Consider the following 13,512-nt stretch of genomic DNA (forward strand, 5'->3'; position numbering starts at 1 on the left):
ACTCTCATAGGCTCTCAATATCACGCATGATATTGGAGCAAAATATCATGCTTGATATTGATTTTACAAGCTCCTTTGATATTGCAAGACTATTCACAACGTGTAAAGTTGAAGCTGAGAGTTGAATCGCCGCAAAAATGATTCCGTTGCACGTCGTTTTCTTAGACAGGTCACCTATGGCAGACACGAAGCGACTGCTGCCACCCGTTATGCGCCAGTTTCGGTTGCGTTCGGGTGTAACTTAAAATTCATGAAACTCAATCGTTAGCTTGATATTCCGAGCTGCGGTGTCACAGCTTGCAATAGTAACCGCAAATGTTTGCGTGTTGCTTTTTGTCTACGAAAATCAAGCGTGATCTTGATTTTTTTGATATTTTTCCAACACTGGGCTAAACACTATGCTAGGCCCTTTTGCTACCTAAGAAGAATATATTTTCATGATTTTGAATATTTTATAAATACAAGGGTCTTAGTTTTGTGAAATTCAATTACTAAATTTTTTGTTGAATGTTACTTATCCCGCACTTACAATCCCGATCCATATTCAGAGTTACAGGACAGCATGGGATTTAATAACAAACGCTTATCAAAATTATCAAAATTATTGTATCCCTAACGTTCATTATGCCGTATTATTATTAACAACTTGTAACCTTTATTCATCTTCTTATTTTCCGTCTCTTCAGGTTATCGTCTATCCCACGCGCGACAGTCTCCAGCGGATGGGTGCCATTGTGATACTAACCGGCATCTGGATCATCTCGCTGATCCTGGCCTCGCCGATGTTCATCACCAGACGGTTGATTCACTACGACGTGAATTTCTCCAGCCTGGGAATCGAGTATGTCTCCTACTGCATCGAAGACTGGCCAATGGCCCGCGGTCGAGTGTACTACTCGGTGTTCACCCTGTGCGTCCAGTACGTTCTACCTATTCTGATAGTTTCGATAGCCTATCTTCGAATTTATCTCAAACTTAAGCACCGCCTAGTGGTTACAACCACCACCATTAGTACCAATGCCAATTCGAAGGACTTACAACCCGTCCGGGAACGAGAACGGGGCCGGCGGATGCAACGAACCAACTATCTACTGATTAGCATAGCCTTGATCTTCGGAATCTCGTGGCTTCCGTTGAACCTGTTCAACCTGTTTGCCGACCTGTACCTGAGCGGCATCACTCAGGAGATCATGGTTGCATACGCCATCTGCCACATGATGGGCATGAGCTCGGCATGCTCCAATCCGCTGCTTTACGGTTGGCTAAACGATAACTTTCGTAAGGAGTTTAACGAAATCCTCTGCCGAAAGGACACGAACACGGTCGTTGCGAACGGCGGTGGAAATACCAACTCGCGAAAAGTTCGAACTACGGGAGCCGCACCGGAAGTAACGCAGGTGGGCGACATGTGTCGACAATCGACCACAATCACAACCGTAGTAGACTCGGGAGACCAAACCGAACTTACCGAGCTAATGCCGTGATTTGAGTAGTGTGCGTGCACGTTTCCCAAAAATTAGATCTTCTACTACTACCCATACTACTACTACTACTACAACTGCTCTACTACCAGCTACAGTTGGACCGAGGTGTGCACTTCACATTAGATGACAATATTGGGGGGTTTGAAATCAAGCTACAGTTCCACACGATTACGCAGCCCACTAGTCATTGATTCAATGTTGGTAAATTATATATATTTTTTCAAACACGTACACATTTGCCGAGTCAACCTTCGTCTCTCTCGTAGCTTTACCTGTTTTCATGTCCTAGCTTTGCTTGATTTCCTGTACGCTGTACGCTTCTATCGACTGCCGTGGATTTATCACCATTTTGAAATCTGTACATCTGAGTTGCCGAGTTTAACTCCTAACTAGGGAAGAGCGCTACTTCGTCGTAATCGCCTATTTCCGTTCTATCGAGCAGAAATCATCAATAATTTCAATGATTTCACAATGCACAAATCAATAATACGTTTGTTCCGATGCTTCAGTTCATTAGCTACAACATAAATCCTATTAGAGCGCATTGTATACATATTTACGCTCATTGTTCTCAAAACAAAAGAAGCTTTCCTAGCGCATCCCCTTTTTCTCCGTTTATCCGTAGGACGAAGAAAATCTAATGGCGTTTCAATGCGTTTGGACGGAATTGAAACGCGTAGGACGAATTTAGAAGCAAGAAGCAGTGATAGATTTTTAATAATATCTCAACATTGTTTGACTCTTTATCAAATCCAATGGTACGTATGGAAAGGTGGATAAATTTAGAAGTTATCTTTGATGTAAACATTCCATGTTTTGTTCAAACCCTTTCCAAAAAGCGTGGTAAAGTCCGCGATGTCCTTAGTAGGACTCTATATTCACTATATTCATAGTCTGGCGGATACAAAATCCGGCAATCTGGCAACTGAGCTTTTTGCAATAACAATTTGGCTAACCCGTGAAAATGCTCATGCCTTTTCAGGACGTTTTCGTATTACGCAAAATAAACATTTTTTATCTTAGCAGTATCGATATCATTCTTTTAATTTAATTCGGAAAAAGAGGCAATAACATCGATCAACTTTTCAATGCATTTGCGAAATTGCCATACTATCCGTACACAAAACTATCAAAAACTATCTTTTCTCGTCTACCGCGTCGATCTTCCTCGTAAAAATGCCAAAATAGTGCATTCAGGAACGCATTGGGTTTGCTTTTTTTTGCTGTAAGTTGCTGTAAGACAATAGTACAGGAATCTCCGATTTGCGCAGTGGCTGATGCCATATACCCACCGTCATTTATCAACAGTCTTTAAACCAATTAAGCTGACTTTTCATGAGTGTAAAGTTTGTGGTTAATTCTAATTACAACCAAAAAAAAAAATCATCTCAATTGTTTGAAAGATTGTTGAGAAATGGCGGTGGGTAGACGGCACCACCCATCGCGTGAATCGGGGATTGCTGTATTATTTTCTTACAGATACTTACAGCAAAAGCAAAAAAGCAAGTACGGGAACAATCATATTGATAAACAACAGTAATCCCTCCACCCATCGCTATCTCTCGGCTGTCTATCAAACAATTGAGTTGATTTTTTGTAGATAACTGGCTAATGGTTGGGACTAAACACATACAAAAAATCAGCGTAATTGGTTGAAGGAGAGCCGAGAAATAGCGGTGTTACCATAACTTAAGGGATTACTGTTGTCCCAAAATTGGTTTCATCGTTGATCGATTAAATTATCGTCACGATCACAATACTTCCACCACATCAATCTTAATAAAATATGGTCATGATCGGTTGGCTCCCGCTAGTGAAGAGTCAAATTGGCTCCCGTTATTGTCTCCGCCAGACTATTAATATAGTGACTATACTCCTAACCAGTACTGGCAAATTTCCTATTCGTCATGATAGAACAGTCAAAATTAGAGTTGTGGTACCAGTTTTACCGGTAATACCGGTTAATTTTCTGGTACATAAATACCGGTACTGGCATGTGAATATACCGGTATTTTCGATGTTGGTAATTTCTTACAGCATTTTTAGTAGCACTGTCAACGAGTAATGATTTTGAAATATTTTATAAAACATCCGGAACTGTCAGCTTCAAAAACCTATTGTAGGTATAAATCTTCTTGAACCAACAAGCTGACACAGAACAGAAGTGGAAGTGCGAAAGAATCTATGAACAGTGAGCGCTGTGCTCAACAGGGACTTAAGCTTTCTTCAAACATTAGCGTTGGTACGCAGCATCCAGGCGTCCAGCATCGATTTTTGATCTCTAAACCTCTCTACAGTCTACACCCCTGCTTCTAAAATACTCATATTGTACAACAACATCCTACTTTCCAGACTTAACATATTCAGGAAGTTCGCATGCACATTAGCGTCACGTAGTGAAAGAGTTGGTTACCCGAACAGCTTTGCTCAACTTTCTATATGGTCATGATCACGAGAGTGTCCCGCCATTTGGTCGAATGCCGTTTGGCCGAATGTAATTTGGCCGAAGCCGTATTGCCGAATACCGTTTGGCCGAATGGGTCGTTTGGCAGAATGCCGTTTGGCCGAATACTTGAAAAGAGATTTCCAATTTTTGAACACTACTTGAACCTAAATAGCAGCCCTGTGAACTTTTTTTTTTTTACTTTCCACAATTATGGTTGTCGATGAATTCATTATTCTTATAAAGATGAACTTTTAGTTATGTATGTAATTAGTATTTTTTTAGCAACCCTTTTTAACATGAGCAGCTCCTTAGAGTTTTGATGATCTTATTATTTTTTACACAGTAAACGCAGGTTGTTAAAAAATTGAATTAAAAATTATTTTAACAATTTTAAAAGATGTTTCCTTCTTTCAAACATGAGCAGTTATTTTGAGTTTTGTTGTTCTAGTTATTTTGTGCACAGTGAACGCAGCTTGTCATAAAAATAAGGCTAATCAGAATTTAATAAAAATAGGAGGTTTTTCTCCTATTCCTTCTTTGGAGTTTTGTTGTTCAGCATTCGGCCAAACGACCCATTCGGTCAAATGGCATTTGGCTAAACGGCATTCGGCCGAATGACCCAAAACCATCACGAGATATATAGCTCCCCTCATAAGTAATATAAAATGGAAACGCCTCTAGCGCACAGTGGCACAAATCTGCACACTTAGAAATACTTCATTTTAAACGTGACAGAATCCATCTTTGACATAAAAGATGAGACGTAAACAAACATATCATGTAAAATTAAGTGCTCTGGGACTAAAAAGTTCGTTACTCGACGAAAAGTACGCTTGATTGAGCTGAATTTCGCGTCTATTATGACTCAATTTTATATAAAAATTGACGCTATGTAAGTCTCAGAGCACCTAAATTCACATGAGTGTGTGCATAAAGACGGTCAAAAACATTTTCTACCGTTTTTTATGATTTAGAGACTAGGTATCTTGGGAGAAGTTGCTCAAAATGATATCCCGCATTTTTTGAAATACACACCTGAATAATCATTAAGCTAGTATTACACATCCAAGTTAATTAATTAATTAATTTAGCTTTATTTAGGAGGCTTTCAGCCTTAGGCTGGTTCGCCTCCAATACACATCCAAGTTCTAAATTTTTGCAGTTACGAGATAACGGGTCTATGTCTTTGACAAAGTTACAGAACAGTTGATTTTATGAACATTTGCTGAAGACACAGGTTTCTACATCCTAACACTAAAGAGATATAATTGATTTCCTTTTAGGACTACTTTAATATTTGTTTTTTGAGTTAATTAGTGTTTTTTTTTTTTTTTTAATTTTATCAATTCATTATGTTCTAGGAAATTCATCAAGCGTTTTTGTGACGTAATATTTAACGACGCGAAAATAGGGTATGTGGGCCTTGGTGGGGTTTTATTGCTCCTGAAAATTTCAGCGTTGGGTATCGAGGGGTATCTAGTAAAATCTCAATTCGAAATAGTCAATGTTATATATAATCCATCAATCGTCTTTTGTGACGTCCTATTGAACGGCTATTCAAAGGTCCAAGGGGTACTTAACTCTGCACACTGTGCCAAAACACAGTATGCCACATTGAGCGGCACAGTTGGGCGCACACTGACAAGCAGGACACAAACAATATAATACAAAACGGCATCACTGTTGAGTGATGACGTTTCGCTAATCGTTGCAAAGGTTGACTACTTTGTTTACCTCGAAGTGAACCTAGTACTAGAAAATTATATTCCACACTTAAAACTTAAAACTGGTGAAACTGCTGTTTAACCAAGGATTTAAAAATGGAAAACGGATGCCCAACGTGTTCAGGGATCGTTCCTTGCAAAAGTTAGAAAAATACTGTAAGTATTCTCTGAACCATGATCTCTTCACAACAAGCAAAACTTAGATCAACTCATCCGATTCACAGCGAAAATCCTAGCGGCTCTTATTCAGAACAACTTCAATTTAGGCCTCACACCTACCGAGTCCTTCTTCCACACGATGGCCGGACGAGAGAGTCTTATCGATACGGCAGTCAATACGACCGAATCGGGTCATCTCCAGTGATGGTAAAATACCTGGTAGATCTGATCGTATTGATCTGATTTGGTTCGAAATGCGATCGGTGGAACCGTTGAGTGTACCTATGGTGCAGACGGGTTGGGTCTTGTGTTCATGGAAATCAAAAACAATTCGGTAGACATTCAACGTCAGTTTATGCAAGATCGCAATCCAAATCCCTGTATGGACGAAAATTCTCTGAACGTTATAAAAATTGTTAGGCCTGTGGATAAAATTTCGAGGAAGTTTGATCTCGTATCATCGTAAATTGCTCATACATACCGACTACACTGGATAATGCTATAATAGGATTCCTATGGCTATGGAAATAAGAAGCTGGTCAAACCGACCAACACGGTTTCGCCAGTGCCCGCCCGCCCCTTGCCTTTGATGATTAATCCGCAAGGAAATGCAAACAACATCAATATCAACATCAAGGAAATAAACCCTATGTACCGGAATGGAACTGTACACCGGGGATGGCGGAACACTTATATTTTGCTGTTATCCGTCCGAATTATAGAATATCCTGTCGTGGGTATCCGATTTCGAAGCGTACAACGACAAATCAAAGCAGGATCTTCAAGAGTTGAACTACATTTACAGTTTTATTGTTATATAAAAAACAATAAAATAAATAAAGGTTAAATAAAGAATTGGGCACCATATTCAGATCCCAATCTTGCGCAGGATCTTCCGGAATGGGTGAACTTGATAGCTTGATAGGCTGGAACGGTTGGTGGATCAGGTATTAGGCATCGTACTCAGTGACACATACTTCCGACTCGATCAGAAAAACTGGATCGAGGATGTTACTCTTAGGGTGGAATGAGGATTTGAACAACTACTTGTTTTTATTCTGGGTTTGCTTTAGTCGAAGAGGTCTATATTCGATTGTATTTGGAAAATTACCTACCTAGAAATAACTAGGAACGTGTAATTTACCGGTATTACCGGTCCTGAACCTTTCAGTACCGTAATACCGGTACTCACAAAACGGGTCTTGGCTGACATTCCAAAAAAAAAAAAAAAAACTGCTGCGTCTAGAATGAGTTTCCAAAAGAAGTTTGTATAATAATAGTTATAAAATGTCGATAGCATCCAGTAAGATAGGGAAAAGGAATGTAATGTTGACCCAAATGCCCCTAATTTGGGCCCATACATAAATTCAGCAATCGACTAAATTTTCAATAGCGACCAAAAATATCCATTAGCACCGTCCCAATGACGCGTTCATCTAGATAAAATTTATAAATAGCAGAATTTTAGCCATGAGCCCAATCTTGGATCCATAGGCCAACATTAGAGTCATTTCCCCTTTATGAATTTTCTTTAGAATATTCAGAAGCTATTATCAATTCTAAAGGTACATACTTAGAAATTGTTCAAGGAATCATTATCCGTAGAACTTTCAAAGCTCATTCATTTAGAATTGGACATACAAATAAACAGATGTTTACGATTCATTATAATTATAATATGAGACATTTATAATGGTTAAGGTACACCGGAGTAAGTTGAAACGGTTTTTGACGTAGGTATACGTCTTTGTGAACTTTACTAGGGTGCAAATCAAAAAATTGTGTAACGAAATAGTGTTAGGTTTAAAACGCTTATAGCTTGGCCATATATGGATGGATTCAAAAGCATTCAATCACACCCTTTGATTAAGAATTGATTTTAAGTTTACACCAAAAAGGTTATAGAAATTTATCATTAGTGAACTATTGAACATCGATCAAACTTTTAGGCTGCAATCAGCCTATCACGTGCTCGCTTGCTATGAATATCAAGTGAACAGAGAGCGACGACCGATTGCGAGGTTATAAAAGAGCTTACCTGTACGATTTGCTTCAGATCGTCTGGGGATGTGACGGTTGTTACATCGTTAGACGCCGTACACGGCCGATGAGACTAACTCAAAATTGAGTAGGAATTCTCTCAAATTAGTAGAAAGTGAATAACATTTGCCTGCCACGATTTTAATGGTGGTTAGAACTGGTGACCCTTTAGGTTAACCAGTTATTGCAAAAAATCTTTATTTCCTACAAAGGGTAGTTTCTAAATAAGTAACCAGTTGCAAATTTGCCATGATATCACTGGGTATCAGTCTTCATCAAAGCTGTTCAGATGCCTAAGGCCTATTGGAAGATTGAGTTCAGGTTTCGTCTTCCAGGTGGCACTGGGGCTGTTCAAAAACTTCACAGACACTTTATGGGGGGGTGGTGTTGTGGGGGTGTTTTAAAAATTATCTACGGCCTATATTTTTTTTAAATAAATTAGTATGGAAAATTGTCTACGCATTGAGGGGGGGGGGTCAATAATCCCAAAAAACTGTCTACGTAGTTTATCAACAGTCTCCAATATTTTATTTACTTAACTTGACATCTTGACTAGATAGAATACTTCTGTCCTTGGGAAAAGTTTTTCAAGTAAAAGAGATTTATTGGATGTACAGTCAAGATTCCAATAGTACGGATTCGATCTTGCCGGATTTCTTAAGTACGGTTGCCTCTGGATTCCTATAGTACGGTCGATTCGGCATTAACGAATACACGTAGCATATGAGATTTGAGCTTATTGGGACCAAACACTGATTGTACGGCAATTTGAAGAGATAACTTCCTGATTTCTTTAAAGAAGTGACCAACTACCTTTTAGAAATAATCAGTTCCCGGTAAGTCACAAGACTGGTTCTGTGGAAGATCCGGAACATCCGTGAAAGTGGTAATTTTATGAAACTGATCCTAGGGCTCCACGGTTTTTTTTAAACCACTCAAAGACGTCTTACAAGAATGCATTTGGAGTTGGGATGGCCCACCGGAAGATCCGGAACATCCGTAAAAGTGGTCAATTCATGAAACTGATCCTAAAGCTCCACGTTTTTTCGAAACCACTCATGGACGTTCTTATCAATATGAATTCGGAGTTGTGACCAAAAAATGGATGCTGGGGACTACGAAATGGTTCATTAAAAGATCCGGAACATCCGTAAAAGTGGTCAATTCATGAAACCGATCCTAGAACTCCGTGGTTTTGTCGAAACCACTCATACGCGTCTTATCAGAATTAATTCAGAGTTTTTAATGGAATATGAACTCTGAGGACTATGCGATGGTCCTCCGGAAGATTCCGAACATCCGTAAATGTGGTAAATTCACGAAACAGATTCTAGAGCTCCGTGGTTTTTTCGAAACCACTCAAGACGTCTTATCACAATGAATTAAGATTTGTGTCCAGTAAATGGACCCTGGGGACTGTGCGATGGTTTTTCGGTAGATCCGGAACATCCGTAAAACTGGTCAAGTCACAAAACAGATTCTAGAGTATACTAGTATTACTTTTTAGCTGGTTATTGCTAGTATACCATTTCACTTCTCATTGTTTTAACTTGCGACTTCGACTAGATAGAAGGTAGCGGCTTTGGACAAAAATTTTCTGTACCTATTGGATGATGGACGACAGCTCAGTTCAGAATTCACTCACCATGTGATTCTATTGTGCAATTTGACATCTTATTACTTGCTTTAACTTGATAGATATAAGTTTGCTGTCTTCAGTTCTGAATGACAAAACCTATCGTATATCACTTGAAAAAATTATTGAGCCTCACGTGCGAATGCGGTAACCAAAATTTACGCTTGAGATTCTTATACATATTCACGCACTAACACTCACAGCGCCGAAAAATCATTCCAGCTTTAAACTCATAAAAAGCACTCAACAGTAAAGTGATAGCATGCTTATTATTGTGTTACCCCTGATGCCCAAACAATAGTAATAGCAATTAATAGCGCCAATGTATAAAGAAATTAATGTTTGAACCTGAAAACTCATCGGTGATTTTTGCGACACTGAATTTTGGACGGCAAAACTCATAGGCGAATAAACTCATGCATGAAATTTGATTTTTTGAGTTTTTCCTCCAATTGGACATTTGCTTTTGTCTTCAACTTTCAGTTCATGTGCTGTTTTGGGGCTGCTGTCGTTACTTGTGAAATGGAGAATTGTTTACTCGCTTCAACAAATTCTTCGTATCGGTGTCTATGATCATAAAATGAATACAATAGATCTGTTCCCGCACTTGCGTTTCTGAAACAAGTTGTCCAGAAAAAAAGCAAACGCATGTTCGCGTACTTTTTGCAGCATATGATTTTCTTACAGTAACTTACAGCAAGCTGCAGTAACTTACGGACAGCACCGTACTCAGCAAGTGTCGATAGTGCCATAAAAAAAATCCTAAGAGGTGGAAAAATCGCTCTAATGTTCCTTAAACATTTACAAAGTTCCCTAATTTTTACTTTATGAAAATTCTAAAATCTACGAAGTTACTGGAACTTCTTCCAAGTTTCATAATGATTTTTTTTCCCTTTGGTTTGTTTTCCGTCGATCTTGTTTTCCGTGCTGAGCACCAATGCTACCGACGTGCCAGGAAGGCAGCTCCCACACCTGGACCCTACCTATCGACCCATCAACTCATGAACCGGGGACCAACGGCTTTACTTCCCTTCCGAAGAAAGGCGTGATCAGAGATGTTATGCCTCGGAACATCCCGGCGTCGCCGACTGGGATTGAGCCCAGGCCTGCTGGGGTGAGAGGTTATCACGCTTACCACTACACCACCAGTGCCGCTAGAGTTTCATAATGATTGTTTTCAAGTTCTTTCAATTCGACCAAGATCTCAGAACATCCATGACCTTCTTCAAGCATCAGGAAAGACCACGAAACTTTTCTACAATTTTTTTTTTCTAAACATCTGGGCGAAGCTAAGTGCACAAAATTCCCTAATCAAACCCTGAAGTTCTAAGAAGTATGCTGAATTTCTACGAAGTTCACTGAGTTTCTGCGAAATTTTTTAAACTTCTACGAAGTTTACTGAGCTTCTATTTTTTTGCTGAATCCTACGAAGTTCCTTGAACTTAAAAATATGCCAGATCAAACGAAGTTCCTCGAATTTCTACGTAATTCGCTTGAATTCTATGCATTTTCAGAATTCTTATGAAGGTTGTTGCACTTCTTCAAAGTTTCCTGAACTTTTTAGAATTTCGATGAGTTTCTGCGAAATTCCCTGAAGTTAATAAAAGCTTTCTGAATTTGAACGGCATCCTGATCTATTTTAAGTTTCCAGTTGTACATAGTTTATTCGAATTTTTACAAATCATCCTACATTTCTTCAACATTCTCTGAAGCTCTGTGAAGTTCCTTGCATTCATATTTAATATTTCAAAAAATCCCTGGTGTTAGAAATATCTAATGTAGTTAAATAAAAAGCCCGAAGTTTTGATTTACAAAATTTGCTGAAGTTCTTCAAAATTTTCTTAAGCTCTATGAAGTTCACTGAGCATCTAGGAAGTTTCCTGATCTTCTACACAGTCCAATCAATGTATATGAAGTTTTCGAATGTTGTATGATATTCCTTGAAAATTTATGAAGTTCCTTGAAATTCTACAACGTTTCTTTTAGATTCAAGAAGTTCTCAGAAATAAAATGTTGTTCTCTCCACTTTAACGAATTGCTTTTCACTTCTGAGATGGTCCCTGAACTTTTGGGAAGACTCTGTTATATAAATATGAAATATTGGACATAAGCATCTTTTCCCGCCCGAAAATTTTATGTGAAGACATCTCGTCGATATCGTTGAAGACTTTTTCTAAATGCACCTCGGCCGAATATGTCAGAGAACAGATGCAATAGTGAGAATTTGTTGTGATATTTCTTTTTCTTTAAGCCTACGTAGGATGTGATTTTTTTCCTTGATTTGTTTTCCGTCGATCTTGTTTTCCGTGCTGAGCACCAATGCTACCGATCGCAGGGAGGTAGCTTCCACAACTGGACCCTACCTATCGACCCATCAACTCATGAAACGGGGATCAACGGCTTCACTTCCCGTGATCAGAGATGTTATGCCTCCGAACATCCCGGCGGCGCCGACTGGGATTGAACCCAGGACTGCTGGGGTGAGAGGTTATCATGCTTACCACTACACCACCGGCACCGATTCCTAGGATGTGATGATAGACCTATTTTTGCTAACAAGAAATTGTATCCCAACGTTATTTAAGTGCATAAAATGAATATAAGTTTCATTGAATAACGTAGATTTCCAACGTTTCTAAGGTACTATTTATAAATGTGCAATTAAATTTATTGTTGACCATACATTTTTATAATACGCGTTGATACGTATGAAGTATCTTCCTATCTTCTTTCAAATTTATTTTCAACATTCTGCTCGGCATCCCAGTGGAATCACATTGACATCAAGTACAACCGGTGTTTTTCCTAATGAATTTGTGTAGTTTTTCTGCATTAAATTAAATTCCTGTTTCTGATTCGATTCTGATCAAAGTAAATTACATTGCCATTTGCAACATGCACTTCGATGATCAAAGCTTTGCGTTTATTTCAGCTTTTGAAAAAGTGCATTGCAAACTTGTATTTTATTTATCAGTTTAAATTGCACCATGTGCATCTTCCAATCTAATTGGTCTTGATATCAATTGGTGAAACATGGCAAGACCGTTCCGCTGAAAAAAATATTTCTTTGTTTGAATTCAATGCAGATAAGATATTTCTTTACCAAATCAATTGATCAAAATGCCACTTTATTTTTTCAAATACATTTGTCTTCGAAGGACGTCGGTAATGCTCACAACGCATCGGTTGCACACTATCGCCTTCTAGCAGAGCACGTGCTGTTCCACTATATCGTTGGTTTTGCACAGCGCCCTCTTCAAAGCGTAACCAACGAACGCTATCTTCACAGACTGCCATGTTCGCTAGATATACCTACCTAAATGTTTCGCAAATCTAATTTCTGTTTTCAATTTTCCATCATTTACTTGAACCCTGCAGAACAACGAAAACTGGAACAAGCACACGGAACAACTGGATCGACAGGACCGCATGAAGCTGTGCGACGGCGACGAGGATAGCGTTTGAGTGAGGATGCGACCGCTTTGCAGCAAAACCGTACAGTGTACGGAAGCGTGCTTTCTGCAGGATAAATACGTTAGGGAAATGCAGTTGGTAGGTACATATACTTATACCGGATAAGGTTGCATCCGCCCACGTATTTTGCTGCAGTGCAGCCAGGTTGTATGTATCAGTGCAAGTATAATTCGCGGTCCACAGGTTACAAACCACAGCGAACGCGGCGAGTGCTGTGTGCGCCTGCATGTATGGAGAGAAGAAAAAGTTCACGCTGTTATGCACGGCCGATTGAGCCAACTCAAATTGAAATTCGTTGACTCAAATTCGCAAAAAAACGTAGGTAGTAAAAATTTCCTGGAATTTTGCACTCAGTCTATTAGTAAACTCCTATAAAGTGTAAAATTTTCGTCGATTTTCCCCGTGTTCTAGCACATTTTTGAGGAAAAGCGAGGAAAATTTTACTCAGTCTATGAGTAACGCACGTTTTTGCGATTTTGAATGAAAACCCACTCAATTTTGAGTCGATCTGATCGGCCGTGTCGATAACGTGCGAGAGAGGATGTTTCT

General features: G+C 39.1%; 1 protein-coding gene across 3 annotated transcripts in view; it reads left to right on the forward strand.

Moving 5' to 3' along the window:
* The window catches only part of NPFR (Neuropeptide F receptor), a 67,216-nt gene extending 53,941 nt beyond the window's left edge, over window positions 1-13,275 (forward strand). Inside the window, exons 4-5 of one of the 3 annotated variants that reach the window (XR_010518403.1) lie at window positions 687-1,589; window positions 12,868-12,924. Coding sequence is in view for 1 of the 3 variants with exons in the window: in XM_065232727.1 (XP_065088799.1) it covers window positions 687-1,397; window positions 12,868-12,954 (798 nt within the window). In the remaining 2 variants the exon portion in view is untranslated. Of the gene's footprint in view, window positions 1-686; window positions 1,686-12,867 lie in introns of all 3 variants that reach the window. The other 2 variants (XR_010518402.1, XM_065232727.1) reach the window with 2 other exon arrangements.
* Window positions 13,276-13,512: the final 237 nt, after the last annotated feature.

Source organism: Ochlerotatus camptorhynchus, unplaced genomic scaffold (genome assembly GCF_037179485.1).
Source record: "Ochlerotatus camptorhynchus isolate MF236.1 unplaced genomic scaffold, CSIRO-AGI_Acam_v1.1 ptg000371l, whole genome shotgun sequence".
NCBI classification, from domain to species: domain Eukaryota; kingdom Metazoa; phylum Arthropoda; class Insecta; order Diptera; family Culicidae; genus Ochlerotatus; species Ochlerotatus camptorhynchus.